Raw genomic sequence first — 14,507 nt, 5'->3', positions numbered from 1 at the left:
GGACCGGCTCCCCACAGATCCGGGCGTGATTATGAATGTTGTCCTGATCTCTACACCCCCCCCCCCCCCCACCCCACCCCTCCCCCCCCCCCCCCCCCCGCCCCAACCCCGCTTTCAGGGGCCCTCTTCACATCCGAACCATTCCTCGGCCGCCTCAAACCTGCCATCATCCCTCCTTTAATGGGCATGGCTCCCAAGGCCCCAGCCCCTGCCAGTACCAACCTGGCACCTGGGCACTGCCAGACTGTCACTATGGCAGTGACAAAGACACCTTGGCAGTGTCAGTTTGATAATGCCAGAGTGCCCATTTGGCAATACCTTGGTGCCTAGGTGCCAGGTGGAGAGCCAGGGTACTACCGTTCCCTGTCCCTGACCACCCAGGGAGCTCCAATAGCCTGCAAAACCCCCCAAGGTGCCATCATGCCTGGTCCACGATTGTGGAAACCAGTGCTCTTTAAAAATAAATTTAGAGTACCCAATTCATTTTTTCAATTAAGGGACAATTTAACGTGTTCAATCCACCTAACTTGCACATCTTTGGGTTGTGGGGGCGAAACCCATGCAAACACGGGAGAATGTGCAAACTCCACACAGACAGTGACCCAGAGCCGGGATCGAACCTGGGACCTCGGAGCCGTGAGACTGCAGTGCTGCCACTGTGCCGCTCTGGAAACCAGTGCTAAGCAGCACCCGGTTGAGGCCTCGCAGGCACAACCGTCGACTCCTGGGTGCCGGGTGCAGAAGGCATTCGGGTATTTAAATTAGCCTAATGGCTCATTTAAATATCATTATCTGGATAATGCCAGATCAAGCCTGATCTGGGCCTCTCCCGGAATTCATCTGTTGCGCTTGGCTCTGCGCCAGGTGCAATGTGTTTAGCTTTAGTAAGATGATGCAGTTAATGGGAGTAGCCAGGGGCTGAAGCAGTCAGGTGTTGAGTTTCAGTCCAGTTTAGATTGGGGATGTGAACAGACATGCAGGTTTTTTGCCAAATGCTGGGATGTTAAACAGTACTTTGACAATCTACATGCTGGTTCCTGAAGGATCCCTCTCTCAAAGTAGCTTATCCACGTCATCTCTTTGCAGCAAGTATTCTTGGGTTGGTTAACTTGTTTTTAAAAATGGATTTTGACCCAAGGTGGGCTTTGCTTGAGTGGAGACAAAAGCTAGCAGTTAGGAGTTAGTGTTTTATTGTTAAGCATTGTTTAACAAGTTATCTTCTTGTAGGATGTTAAAGTTATTTTTATCCTGTGTTAGTAATAAAGTTTCTTTTAATATACCATATCCCTATTTGTGCGTGGAATCACTCCTGGAGCAAAGTATCCTTTCCTCAAAGTGTTATAAACAAAATAAAATATTGGGGTTTCTGTCTGGTATCCTAGCAACTGTGGTGTCTGGTCCGGGATCGTAATACTAGAACCCTAGTAAATGCTGACCAAAAGTGCTGAAACAGTCCCCGAACAGATAAAAACTCAAGAAAACCCCTGGCATTTCAGAAGGAGGTCATTGTGTGACTTTTGGTACTTAAGATGATAACAACCCTGAAAATGTACATTTGTTGGCCAGGTTTGACTGCAATGTGATCTGGAGGCTCAAAATTCTCAAAACCATGAAAGTTGCTGATTTAAGTGGGAAGGTTTGGTTGCTGTGCTGTCCTTTCCCAAGCTCAGACTTGTTAATGAGTTTGTAGGTGAGCAGTTCCCAGGATCTGCAAAAGCATCAAACTTAATTCCTGTTGGTGTAAATTCTAAGCATTAATTGATCCACAGGATTATCAGCTGTTGACCCAACAGTAGGAATGACCTTCATATAAAAAAGCATTTCCAGCATGAAAATAATTGCTTGTTCCTCAAACATTCCCTGCATTTTTGGTTTTGTTTTGTTTTGGAGAACTATTGAACTGTGCTGCAAGGGATACTTGCCCTGGCTGGGGAAAGCAAGCAGCAGAAAGAGTTTTTCACCTCCCTCACATATTGCACTTGCTACCATTCACATCCCACCTAAGCAGTTCTGGGACTGTGACAAACATTTCACCAGTTCTGGCTGGACAGAGAAAAAAAGCCAAGAGTGCATCTGACGTGGCTCCAACTCGTCACAAAAAAAACATGATTGGGGGATTCTAAAATTTCAATATTATTATAGGGAAACCCAATTTTGAGGTATCTGTCTGGAATAAGACAGGAAATGCCACAGGGTGAGCCATGTGTCAGCTCCTGGTATAAACCCTTCAACAGCAGCATTGATCAACCTTTATATTTGCATAAGAGCTAGAGGCCTCGACTATCTTAGAAATTCTTCACATCAGCAACGGAATCAATTAACAGTGTCCAAAAAACTGTGATGGTCTATAAATGACTCACCATTCTCCATGATACCAAGGTTATTTGGTTGTTACTATTTGCTTCGCATTTCAGTGTTATAGTATCTCCAACCATTGCAGTCACCGTGGTCATTGCTTGTGCTGGGAGGAAATAAAGCACAATTATCAATTCCGTTGCATAAAAATAGGGACATTATGGGCGTCATTCTCCGACCCCCCGCCGGGTCGGAGAATGGCCGTTGGCCGCCGTGAATCCCGCCCCCGCCCCCGCCGAAGTCTCCGAAGGGAGAAAAGTCGGCGGGGCGTTAATGGCGCCCGCTGCCGCGGAGAATGTCACGGGCCTGCGCAAGGCAGCCGATTTTCGGCCTGCCGATATTCTCCCTTCCGGATGGGCCGAAGTCCCGTCGACGTGATGACCGTTCACGTCGACGTCAATCAAACCTCCTTTTCATCGGCGTGACCCGGTGCTCCAGGCTCACGCCGACCAGCGAGGAGGTGAGTGACGGCCTGGGGGGTTGGCTCTGGGCAGGAAATGGCGTGGCCGCAGACTGATTGCCTGAGAAGAGGTGTGTCTCGGCTTGTGTGTGTGTGCGGCGGGGGGGGGGGGGGGGTGGTTAGAGTAGGCTGGGCTCCGGGGGAGTGCCGGGAGGGGGTCCGTGCCGGGGTGGAGGTTGTGGAGGGGGTCCGTGCCGGGGTGGAGGTTGGGGGTTGTGGAGGGGGGTCCGTGCCGGGGTGGAGGTTGGGGGGGGGGGGGTCCGTGCTGGGGTGGAGGTTGGGGGTTGTGGAGGGGGTCCGTGCCGGGGTGGAGGTTGTGGAGGGGGTCCGTGCCGGGGTGGAGGTTGGGGGTTGTGGAGGGGGTCCGTGCCGGGGTGGAGGTTGGGGGTTGTGGAGGGGGTCCGTGCCGGGGTGGAGGTTGGGGGGGGGGGGGTCCGTGCTGGGGTGGAGGTTGGGGGTTGTGGAGGGGGTCCGTGCCGGGGTGGAGGTTGTGGAGGGGGTCCGTGCCGGGGTGGAGGTTGGGGGTTGTGGAGGGGGTCCGTGCCGGGGTGGAGGTTGGGGGGGGGGGGGTCCGTGCTGGGGTGGAGGTTGGGGCGGGGGGGGGTCCGTGCCGGGGTGGGTGATGGGAGGGCAAATGAGTTGGTCCACCTGGCCAGGTGCCAGCCTCCAACAGTTGGACCCATGCGGTCCATGCCACCTGGCTGGGGGGGAGGAGGGGATATGGGCAATGATGACATGTCGTCGTTCCCCTCCCCCCCACCAGGTCGTCATGTTTTCAGATCATCCAGCGATGTTGGCCGCCGTGGTGGCAGCCGCTCATGTCTATGTTGCCCTGGATGAGGAGGAGGAGGAGGAGGAGGAGGAGGAGGAGGAGCGTGCCAGAGAGGCGGCGCAGGCTGCCGCAGAGGGGCAGGCGGCAGCCGCCCAGGCTGGAGGGACACCTGACCGACAGGACGAGGAGGGGGAGGAGGACGTCGCGGCCCCACGGCAACGGAGGCACCCCGAGGGCGCCCCGTGTGTACCGGCCCCGGCAGTCATACCAGGACCTCACGGACCGGGAATGCAGGAGGAGACTCCGGATGAGCCGGGAAACCGTGGCACACATCTGCCACCTGCTGGCACACCTGTCACCGCGTGGCACTGGCGGGGGACACCCTCTCCCCGTGTCCGTCAAGGTTACGGTGGCCCTGAACTTTTATGCAACGGGGTCATTCCAGGCACCGAGTGGGGACCTGTCCGGCATATCGCAGACATCGGTGCATCGGTGCATCCGGGCAGTGACAGATGCCCTTTATGCCATGGCGCACCGCTACATCCGCTTCCCCGTGGACCGGGCCAGCCAAGATGCCCGGGCCCGTGGGCTTCTCTGCCATTGCCGGGTTCCCCATGGTCCAGGGCGCGATCGATGGGATGCACGTCGCCGTGCGGCCACCTGCAGATAACAGGGCCGTGTTCACTAATAGGAAGGGGACCTATTCGATGAACGTACAGGTGGTCTGCGACCACCGCATGATGATCCTGCACGTCTGCGCCCGTTACCCAGGCAGTGTACACGACCCATTCGTGTTGTCGCGGTCATCCATCCCCGGCATGTACGAGGGACGCCATCCCCGGCTGAGGGGCTGGTTGCTGGGCGACAGGGGCTACCCATTGCGATCGTGGCTGATGACGCCTATACGGAGGCCACGCAATGAGGCGGAGAACCGCTACAATGATGCCCATGTAGCGACAAGGGGAGTGATCGAGAGGTGCTTTGGCGTGCTGAAGATGCGTTTCAGGTGCCTGGACCTCTCTGGGGGGCGCCCTCCAGTATCGGTCAGATAGGGTCGGCCGCATCATTGTGGTGTGCTGCGTCCTGCACAACATAGCCCAGCAGAGGGGCGATGTGCCGCAGGCAGAGGAGGGCGGAGTGGAGGAGCAGCAGGAAGAGGCCCAGTCCTCCCCAGATGAGGGGGATGGGGGCAATGGTCAGGGCAGACGGGGGTAGACACAGACGGGTGGCTGTCCACCGTTACCGGCTGGCCCAGCGGGGCACGGGACAGACTGATAGACGCCCGCTTCACTGACTAGATGGGCGTGGGAATCGGGTAGTATGGCCACAGACCGCACACCATGACAACAGCCGACCACCCACACCCCCCCACCCATCCATCCACCCAGCACCATCACCCCCCCTCCCCAACCCCACACACCCCACCCGCATGCACACCACCCCCCCCACTCCCAATTGCCGATCCACCGGCGGCACAACGGGCCGGGCTCACCCCAGTTGCGGGTGGACGCGTGTCTATCGCAGGCCATGGAGAATGATGACAGCCCGCCTCCGATGAGCTCCTGGCTCTACATCGTTGGACTATGTCTGACCCATGGCCACAGTACCACCATCCACCCGGACCATCCCTGCATGCGGCTGTGATACTGCAGCGCACGGTCCCCGTCCTCTGCCCGGGGGATGTTGATGGCGGCCCAGGGGGAAGGGGGCAGACTCACCTGGGGCTGAGGTAAGACCACCCCTCACACACACACTTGCGCTCAACGTACATGACACCCCCGCACACTTTGGACAGAGCATAAAGGCAGCTTCGGTAGGTGTAACATTGACTTTAATAACCAAAGGAGTTCATGCACGTGCCCTAGCGCCTAAAACTCATCTGTGCCCTGCACCCGTGCCAACTTACTCAGTGTCTAATTGTTTGGCCTTACGGGCCCTTTGACTACGTCTACGTGGTTCCCCAGACGGTACAGCAGAACTGGAGGTGGACTCCTGTGATTCCTGCCCTCTGACACTGGATCCCTTTGGCGGCCGTTTCCTGGGGCGTCCTGGCCTAGATGGGCCAGGCTGCGGCCCGGGCGACTGGGGATGGCGAGCTGCCAGCCTGTCCTGCCCGTTGCCCACCCGATGCACCTGGGACGGAAGGGGGGGGAGTCCGAGGTGTCGCGGTGTGTACCGGGACCTCCCCTACAGAGGGAGCCGGGATGGACCACACCACCTCCTCCTCCCTCGGGGTGCCCGATGGCCCCCAGGCCTCTACATGGGTGGGGGATGCGAACGGACTGGCCATCCGACGCGCCCCCGACATCTGGCGCTGCCAGTCCTGGAGGCCCGTGCTGGTATCGACAGGGGTCTGCAGGTTTGCAGCCATGGAGCCCAGGGGGTTGTCGAACCCTGTCTGCGACAGTGCGACGCCAGCTCGCACATGGCCACTGGCGCCGATGCCCTCAGCGATGGCCTGCTGAGACTGGGCCATGGCCTGCAGAGACTGGGCCATGGCCTGCAGAGACTGGGCTATGGCCTGCTGAGACTGGGCCATGGCCTGCTGAGACTGGGCTATGGCGTTGAGCGCCTCTGCCATCTGGCGCTGGCACTGGCTCATGGCCTCCTGTGAGAGGGCAGCCATTTCCTGGGCCACAGACGCCGCCTGCACGGAAGGCCCCAGGCCTCGCAAACCGTTCCCCATGTCTGACACCGTCGCACCCATTGCCTCCACCGCGGACGCCACCCGTGCGGTGTCAGCCTGGGTGGCACGCATGACCGGGACCACTCCCAGCTCCTGGACGCGGGTGGACTCCCTCCACCTGCGACCGCAGCCGCCGCAAGCCACCCGTCACCCTATTCGCTCGTCTCCGTGTCGGTGGTTGCATCGGATCTATGTGTGGGTGTGGTAACTGCAGGAACCCGGGATCCATCTGGGCGGCAGATGTTCGCTTGGCCTGGGCTGCCCTCCGACCGCCCGGTCCCTCTGCTGCTCCTACCTCCACCTGCTGTACCGGGACGGCTGTGTTGTGCGCACCAGTGAGTGTACCAGACGCCTCATCACTAAAGTGCCCCAACCGTGGTGAGTGTTTCTGCGATGGTGGAGGGTGTTGGTGACAGCAGTGGCGTTGTGTCGTGCTCTTCGTCCCACTCTGAGTCCATGGCACTTTGGGGTGGGGGTTCGTCTCCACCCATCCACTCTGAGTCACTGTCCGGTATTTCGTCTTCCCGGGTAGGGGTGTCCTGGGTAGTGCTGTCCCGGGTAGTGCTGTCCCGGGTAGGGGGTGTCCTGGGTAGTGGTGTCCCGGGTAGGGGTGTCCTGGATAGTGGTGTCCTGGGTAGTGGTGTCCTGGCTCGGATGTGACGGGGGCCTGTGGCTGCCCCCCCTCATCGCTGGGTGGTCGCTCCCGCACGTGACGGGGGTGTCGTTCTCCCTGTTGCTCCAGGTCTCTCCGTCTCCCGTGGTCTCCGAGGGGCATCCTGCGGGCGTCGCATGCTGGAGGGTTCGGGTCTCTCCGTCTCCCGTGGTCTCCGAGGGGCAATCCTGCGGGCGTCGGCATGCTGGAGGGTTCGGGTCTCTCCGTCTCCCGTGGTCTCCGAGGGGCATCCTGCGGGCGTCGCATGCTGGAGGGTTCGGGGTCTCTCCGTCTCCCGTGGTCTCCGAGGGGCATCCTGCGGGCGGTCTGCATCTGCGGGGATGGGTGCCTGGACGTTTGGTCCTGCGATACACAATGAAGCATGCATGGTTAGACATCAGGCAGTGATCAGGTGATACGGGAGAGGGGGGATATAGGGGAGGGGGGATATGGGGACGGGCTGTTGGTGGCTCACTTGCTCGTGGGGCCCCGACCTCTGCATCAGCAACCTCCCGGTCGTCAGGTCCGCCAGCCAGTTCCAGGGCCCTTTCCTCGTGTACGGTCAGTGGCCTCTCATCAGCGGGCCCTCCTCCAGTCCTCACATGCTCCCTATTGTTGTGTGCGCGCTTCTCCTGGGGGGGGGGGGGGGGGGGTGGTGGCAGGGGTAAAAGGCAACAGTGTTAGGCAGGTATATGAATGCACGCCATCGGTTGCGCGTGCATTGCAGAGGTTAAGGTTAGGGCTGGATTCACTTGGGGATATGGGGGATATGGGGGAGGGGGGATATGGGGGAGGGGGGATATGGGGGATATGGGGGAGGGGGGATATGGGGGATATGGGGGAGGGGGGATATGGGGGATATGGGGGAGGGGGGATATGGGGGGAGGGGGGGAATATGGGGGATATGTGGGAGGGGGGGATATGGGGGAGGGGGGGATATGGGGGGAGGGGGGATATGGGGGATATGGGGGAGGGGGGATATGGGGGATATGTGGGAGGGGGGATATGGGGGAGGGGGGATATGGGGGATATGGGGGAGGGGGGATATGGGGGAGGGGGGATATGGGGGAGGGGGGAATATGGGGGATATGGGGGAGGGGGGATATGGGGGAGGGGGGGATATGGGGGAGGGGGGATATGGGGGATATGGGGGGAGGGGGGATATGGGGGAGGGTGGATATGTGGGAGGGGGGGGATATGGGGGAGGGGGGATATGGGGGAGGGGGGATATGGGGATATGGGGGAGGGGGGGAATATGGGGGATATGGGGGAGGGGGGGGATATGGGGGAGGGGGGGAATATGGGGGATATGGGGGAGGGGGGATATGGGGGATATGGGGGAGGGGGGGGATTTGGGGGGAGAGGGGATATGGGGGATATGGGGGACGCTCACCCTGCCTGCTCTGACGAGGTCGTTCACCTTCTTGTGGCACTGGGTGCCTGTCCGTGGTGTCAGGGCCACAGCGGTGACGGCCTCTGCCACCTCCCTCCACAGACGCCGGCTGTGGCGTGGGGCAACTCTGCGGCCGTGCCCGGGATACAGGGCGTCCCTCCTCTGCTCCACCGCATCCAGGAGCGCCTCCACATCGCGTGACTCGAACCTCGGGGCTGAGCGACGGCCAGCCATCAAGTCGGGTGTTGCGGGTCGGCTGTTCCGGTCGGGTGGGGGGGGGAGCTGCGCGGCCTTATGAGCCGTCACGCCGTGCAGCGCGTATGACGCTGCACGGCGTGAACCACTGCGCAAGCGCGGATCCCCGTTACGTCGCTGCTAGCCCATTTCGGGCCGCAGACTATCGGCCCATTTTTTATGACGTGACGCAAGTGGGATTTGCGCCGTTTTTTGCGCCGATCGGCGGAGTTTCCGCCGATAACGGAGAATTTCGCCCTATATCTCTCTTATCAGGCTCAAGAAGAGCAGAAGAAGGTCACCTAGCCTAACAAAAGTAGTTATCAGATGACAATGAGAAAGGGTGATAATAACAACGGTCACTTGTCTTCTGTGCATCAACTTTACTCATTAATTTCACTGATCATTGCAGGCTTCCTGCTTCTCGTATGAAGTATTTATTTAGTGAATCGAGAATCTATTTTCAAGGATGATGACTTCACAAACATTACTGTTTAAGTTGACAATTTTGACTCTAAACATTGTCTACTCCCTTCACTGTTGAAGATATTAGCCGTCATGTGTCCACAATGTAGGTCTTTTGCTGCCCTATACCCTTTCCACCTTTGAAAGACTTCTTACACCCTACCGAATCAACAACACCTCTCATATTCTGCTCTTATTCCTGCTCAGAACTGATGCCAACCCATGAAAGGGCTTAGAATATTTGTCATGTTAAATGTGTTGTATAAGTACAAACTATCATGGTATAAGAAGCTTAAATGTTGTTCAAGATTTAAGATTTTAAAATTAACATAGATCGCAGTAAGGTCCGTCCATGAGCCAGGATGAAGCACGAAAAGATTATTCCAATAATGAATAATATAAATTGTGACACAATTCAGCATAACACCCCCATTTATACAGGTATCACTGTGTGGACTCAACAATGTGCTTTCATTCCTTTTTATTCATGGCAACACATGGATTCATGCATATGTAATCTGATAGCAAACTGCATCAACCGTCTTCATCATTTCACCACTTCTACTGGTTTATTTTACATTGATGAACAAACACCTACCCCTCCACTCCCAAACACCTCCAGTACTGCATCTAAAATATTTACAAGTAACATAATATCTTAGAATGCATATACGATCATCATTGTAAAAAGATAAATACCAGCAGAACTGTTGTGAATTTTTAGAAAGACAAATTGCTCTCGGGCTATTTTTGACCTTGATAAGAAGGTCCCCATTAGATTGGAGAATAGCAAATGTAATTCCATTATTTAAAAAGGGAGACAGAAAGGGAGAGACTACAGGTCAGTTAGCTTAACATCTGTCTTAGGGAAATGTTATAAACTATTATTGAAGAAACTATAGCAAGGCACTTGGATATTTTCAAGGTAAACAGGCAGAGTCAACATGGTTTTGTGAAAGGGAAATCATGTTTAACCAATTTACTGGAGTTCTTTGAGGAAGTAACACGCGCTGTGGATGAAGGACATCCAGTAGATGTACTGTGCTTAAATTTCCAGAGGGCATTTGTTCAAGTGTCACATTAAACGTTATTGCATAAAATAAAATAAAAGCACATGGTATAGGGGGATAACATATTAGCACAGATAGGAGATTGACTGGCTAACAGTAGGCATAAAGGATCTTTTTCTGGTTGGCAAGATATATTGAGTGATGTGCCATGTGGATCAGTCCTGGGACCGCAACTCTTTACAATTTAGAAAATGACTTGGATGAAGAGATGGATAGGATGGTTAATACATCTCCTGATGACACAAAGATAGATAGGAATGTAAGTTGTGAAGAAGACTCAAGGAGGCTACAAAAATACATAAATAGGTTAAGTGAGTGGGCAAAACTCTGGCAAATGAGTATAATATGAGAAAGTGTAAAATTGTCCATTTTGGTAGGAAGGATAAAAGAGAAGTATGTTATCTAAATGGTGAGAGATTGCAGGGTTCTGAGATCAAAGGGATCTGGTTGTCTTAGTGCATGAATTCCAAAAGACTGGAATGCAGGTATAGCAAGTCCCGAGGAAAGCTAATAGAATGCTATCATTTGTTACAAAGGGAATTGAATACAAAAATAGGGGGATTATATTCAGTTGTACAAGGCATTAGTGAGGACCACGGGCGAGATTCTCCGACCCCCCCGCCGGGTCGGAGAATCGCCGAGGGCTGGCGTGAATCCCGCCCCCGCCGGTTTGCCGAAGTCTCCGGCACCGGATATTCGGCGGGGGGCGGGAATTGCGCCGCGCCGGTTGCGGGCCCCCCCCGCTCGATTCTCCGGCGCAAATGGGCCGAAGTCCCGCCGCTAAAATGCCTGTCCCGCCGGCGTAAATTAAACCACCTACCTTACCGGCGGGACAAGGCGGCGCGGGCGGGCTCCGGGGTCCTGGGGGGGGGCGCGGGGCGATCTGGCCCGGGGGGGTGCCCCCACGGTGGCCTGGCCCACGATCGGGGCCCACCGATCCGCAGGCGGGCCTGTGCCGTGTGGGCACTCTTTCCCTTCCGCCTCCGCCACGGTCTCCACCATGGCGGAGGCAGAAGAGACTCCCTCCACTGCACATGCGCGGGGAATGCCGTCAGCATGAGATGTCATTTCCGCGCCAGCTGGCGGGGCACCAAATGCCTTTTCCGCCAGCTGGCGGGGCGGAAATTCGTCCGGCGCCGACCTAGCCCCTCAAGGTTGGGGCTCGGCCCCCAAAGATGTGGAGCATTCCGCACCTTTGGGGCGGCGCGATGCCCGTCTGATTTGCGCCGTTTTGGGCGCCAGTCGGCGGACATCGCGCCCGTTTCCGGAGAATTTCGCCCCACATCTGGAGTACGGTGTACACTGTTGGTCGCCTTATTTAAGGATGTAAATGCATTGGAAGCAGTTCAGAGAAGGTTTAGCAGACTGATGCCTGGAATGGGTGGGTTGACTTTGAAGGAAAGGTTGGAAAGAATAGGCTTGTATCTGCTGGAGTTTGAAGATGATTGAAAAGTATAAAGTTCTGAGGGGTACTGACAGGGTGGATGTGGCGAAGATGTTTTCCTCTTATGAGAGAATCTAGAGCTAGGAGTCACTGTTGAAAAATAAGAAGTCGCCCATTTAAAATAGAGATAAGTCAAATTCTTTTCACTCAGAGGGCTGTGAGTCTTTGGAACTCTCTTCCTGAAAAGGTGGTGGAAGAAGACTCTTGTGAATTTTATTGCAATCACCAGAGGAGTGTCTGGTTCATGAAAACTCAATTACAGAAGGTTAAAGAAGAGTTTCATCAATAGTAGAAACTACAGCTGGGATTTCCTGGGTTTCCCACCAGCAGGGGCCGGGATTCTCCCACGCCGCGTTGTTTGGGAGAATCGCCGTTTTTTCGCGCGACGCCAGTCCGACGCCGTCCCTCCATTCTCCCAACCGGCGAGAGAACAGCGTCATTGAGGTCGGCGTCACGCCCGCCGGAGAATCGCCTGAGGTGCTAAGTATGGCGATTCTCCGGGCCCCCGCTATTCAGCGGCCCGGATGGGCCGAAGTCCCGACGCGTGACCCCAGGTCATGCCGTCGCGGTTCATGCCTGCTAAATAGATTTGTCAGCCAGCACGATGTGGAGTGAGGAGATGAGTGGCCGGTGGTTCTCGGAGGCAGCATGTTGTGGCGTCCACGGCCGGTGCTGGCAAGGGCTGGGGTTTTGGGGAAGGGGTGCCGCCATGCTCGGGGGGGGAGGAGGTGGGGGACGGATGCCGCCATGCTCGGGGTGGGGAGGAAGAGGGAGGAGGAGGAGGAGGGGGGGGGAGGGGTGCAGTCATGTCCGGAGGGGGGGGGGGGGGGGGGGGGGGGGGGGTCGGGGCATTGGGCCTCCATGTTCCAGGGAGGGAGGTGGGGGGGGGTTTCCGTGGGAGCGACATGCCAGCCGGCCTGCCATGGCGGTGGCGACGACACGCTTGCAAGTTGAGGTCATGCTGATGGGCAACGGCCACCTGGCACCGCCATCCCCCCATGGCCACGCGCCTCGACTTTGGGTGCACCCAGCCCCCCCCCCACACACAGGAGCCGCAACACCCAGCCCCCGTGAGGGCATGGCCAGCCCACTCCAGCGCAATGAGAGGGGACGGGGTAAACTGGGCGGTGGACGGAGACTGTGGGCAGGGGTCAGGGTGCCTGCGTGCCTGTAGCGAGACCAGGCAACCGAGGGAACACATGTATCTCATGGCACCTGGCTGTCGAGGTGTCAAAGCACCAGCGTTAAACATGTTGTATCTTCTCCCCCCCCCCCCCCCCCCCCACCTCCTGCAGATCGTGATGTTTGGGGCACCAGCCAGCGATGTTTGCCGCCGTGGTGGGAACCGCTGCCCTGAAGGTGGCCGCCCGGCAGCGTCGACGCAGGCGGCTCAGAGCAGCTGCGGCAGCGGCGGCTGCAGCAGAGGGACTGGCTGCAGAGGGCCCCGTGCCACCCGCTCAGGCTGCAGGCCCGCCCGCCCGACAGGTGCAGGAGGAGGTGGAGGGGGGACGATGACCACCACATCGTTGGGAATGCAGAGGACGAGGATTCTGATCTTGATGGTGCGCAGGGGGGAGGAGGAGGAGCAGGGTGGTGGTGCCAAGGCGCCGCAGGCCCACAGGGCATGCAAGAGGAGACTCCGGATGAGTAGGGAGACCGTCGCACATATATGCCACCTCATGGCACACCTGGCACCACGTGGAACGGGGGGGAGGACATGCTATCCCGGTGACCGTCAAGGTGACGGTAGCCCCTCAACCTCTACGCGACAGGGTCATTCCAGGCACCGAGCGTGGACCTGTCTGGTATCTCACAGGCATCAATGCACCGGTGCATCCGAGCAGTCACCGACGCCCTGTATGCTATCGCCGACCGGTACATCCAGTTTCCAGAGGACCGCGCACACCATGATGCCCGGGCAGCGGGATTCGCCTCCGTGGCCAGGATACTGATGTTCTCCCCACCCCCCCCCCGGGCTGAGGGGCTGGTTGCTGGGCGACAGCGGTTACCCGTTGCGGTCGTGGCTAATGATGCCTATTGAGGCCACAGACGAACGCGGTGACCCGCTACAATGAGGCCCATGCAGCAACCAGGGGTGTTGTGGAGAGGTACTTTGGCCTCTTGAAGATGCGCTTCAGGTGCCTGGACCGCTCTGGAGGGGGTCCTCCAGTATCATTCAGAGAGGGTCGGCCGCATAATTGTTGTCATAACATAGCCCAGCAGAGGGGCGATGTCCTGGAGGAGGAGGCACAGGGGGAGCCCGACGAGGGCGACGCATCTGCACATGAGGAGGATGGGATTGGGGGGGGGGGGGGGCGGCACAGACGCGACATGGGGGCTGGACATGGCCAGGAGGCTGCCCGACTCCACCGGCTTGACGAGCGGGCACGCGAGGCGTTGATCGCCGCACGTTTCACCAACTACGGGGAGGGCATCGCTGAGCAAGGCACTTGCACCACCCAGCACCCCCCCCCCCACACCATCCGACAACCCTAGCTCCCACACCACCACTTTCACAGCACCTTAAACCTGCGGCACAATGGGATGGTCTGACACAATTGCTCGTGTAAGCGGGTGTGATCAGTGTCATGTTGAATGATGACAACCCGCCCTGCGATGAGCTGTGAGCTCCGGATCGTCAGACAATGTCTGACTCATAGCCACAGCTTCACCCTCCACCTCGGTGGTCCCTGTATGCGTCACGGACATTCCATCACATGACCATGTGGGGTAGCTGCCGTCGGTGTGCCGAGAATGACGGGGTGTTTGGGGGGGGGGGGGGGGGGGGGGGAAGAACACACACCCGGCCTCACCGTTGTACCGAACTTCGACCCCACGACCCCTCAGGCACCGGACATAGCACAGAGGCATCTAGGTTTGGTGTAACAGTGACTTTAATCGTGACATTCACATACAAGTGCCCTAGCCCCTATAACTAAGCTGTGATCTGCACCTGTGCCAACTTACTACGTGTCG

The 14,507-nt window shown here is 57.5% G+C and overlaps 1 protein-coding gene across 1 annotated transcript in view; it reads right to left on the bottom strand.

The window, feature by feature from the left end:
* Window positions 1-14,507, bottom strand: part of LOC140427845 (CD166 antigen-like) — a 441,201-nt gene that overhangs the window by 80,926 nt on the left and 345,768 nt on the right. The window contains 1 exon segment of the mRNA XM_072513612.1: window positions 2,361-2,461. Within this exon segment, the coding sequence (XP_072369713.1) occupies window positions 2,361-2,461 (101 nt within the window).

The sequence above is a fragment of the Scyliorhinus torazame genome, chromosome 8 (assembly GCF_047496885.1).
Source record: "Scyliorhinus torazame isolate Kashiwa2021f chromosome 8, sScyTor2.1, whole genome shotgun sequence".
Taxonomy (NCBI): Eukaryota; Metazoa; Chordata; class Chondrichthyes; order Carcharhiniformes; family Scyliorhinidae; genus Scyliorhinus; species Scyliorhinus torazame.
Note: the sequence above shows the minus strand (reverse complement) of the source record. Positions and strands in the feature narration are given on the sequence as shown.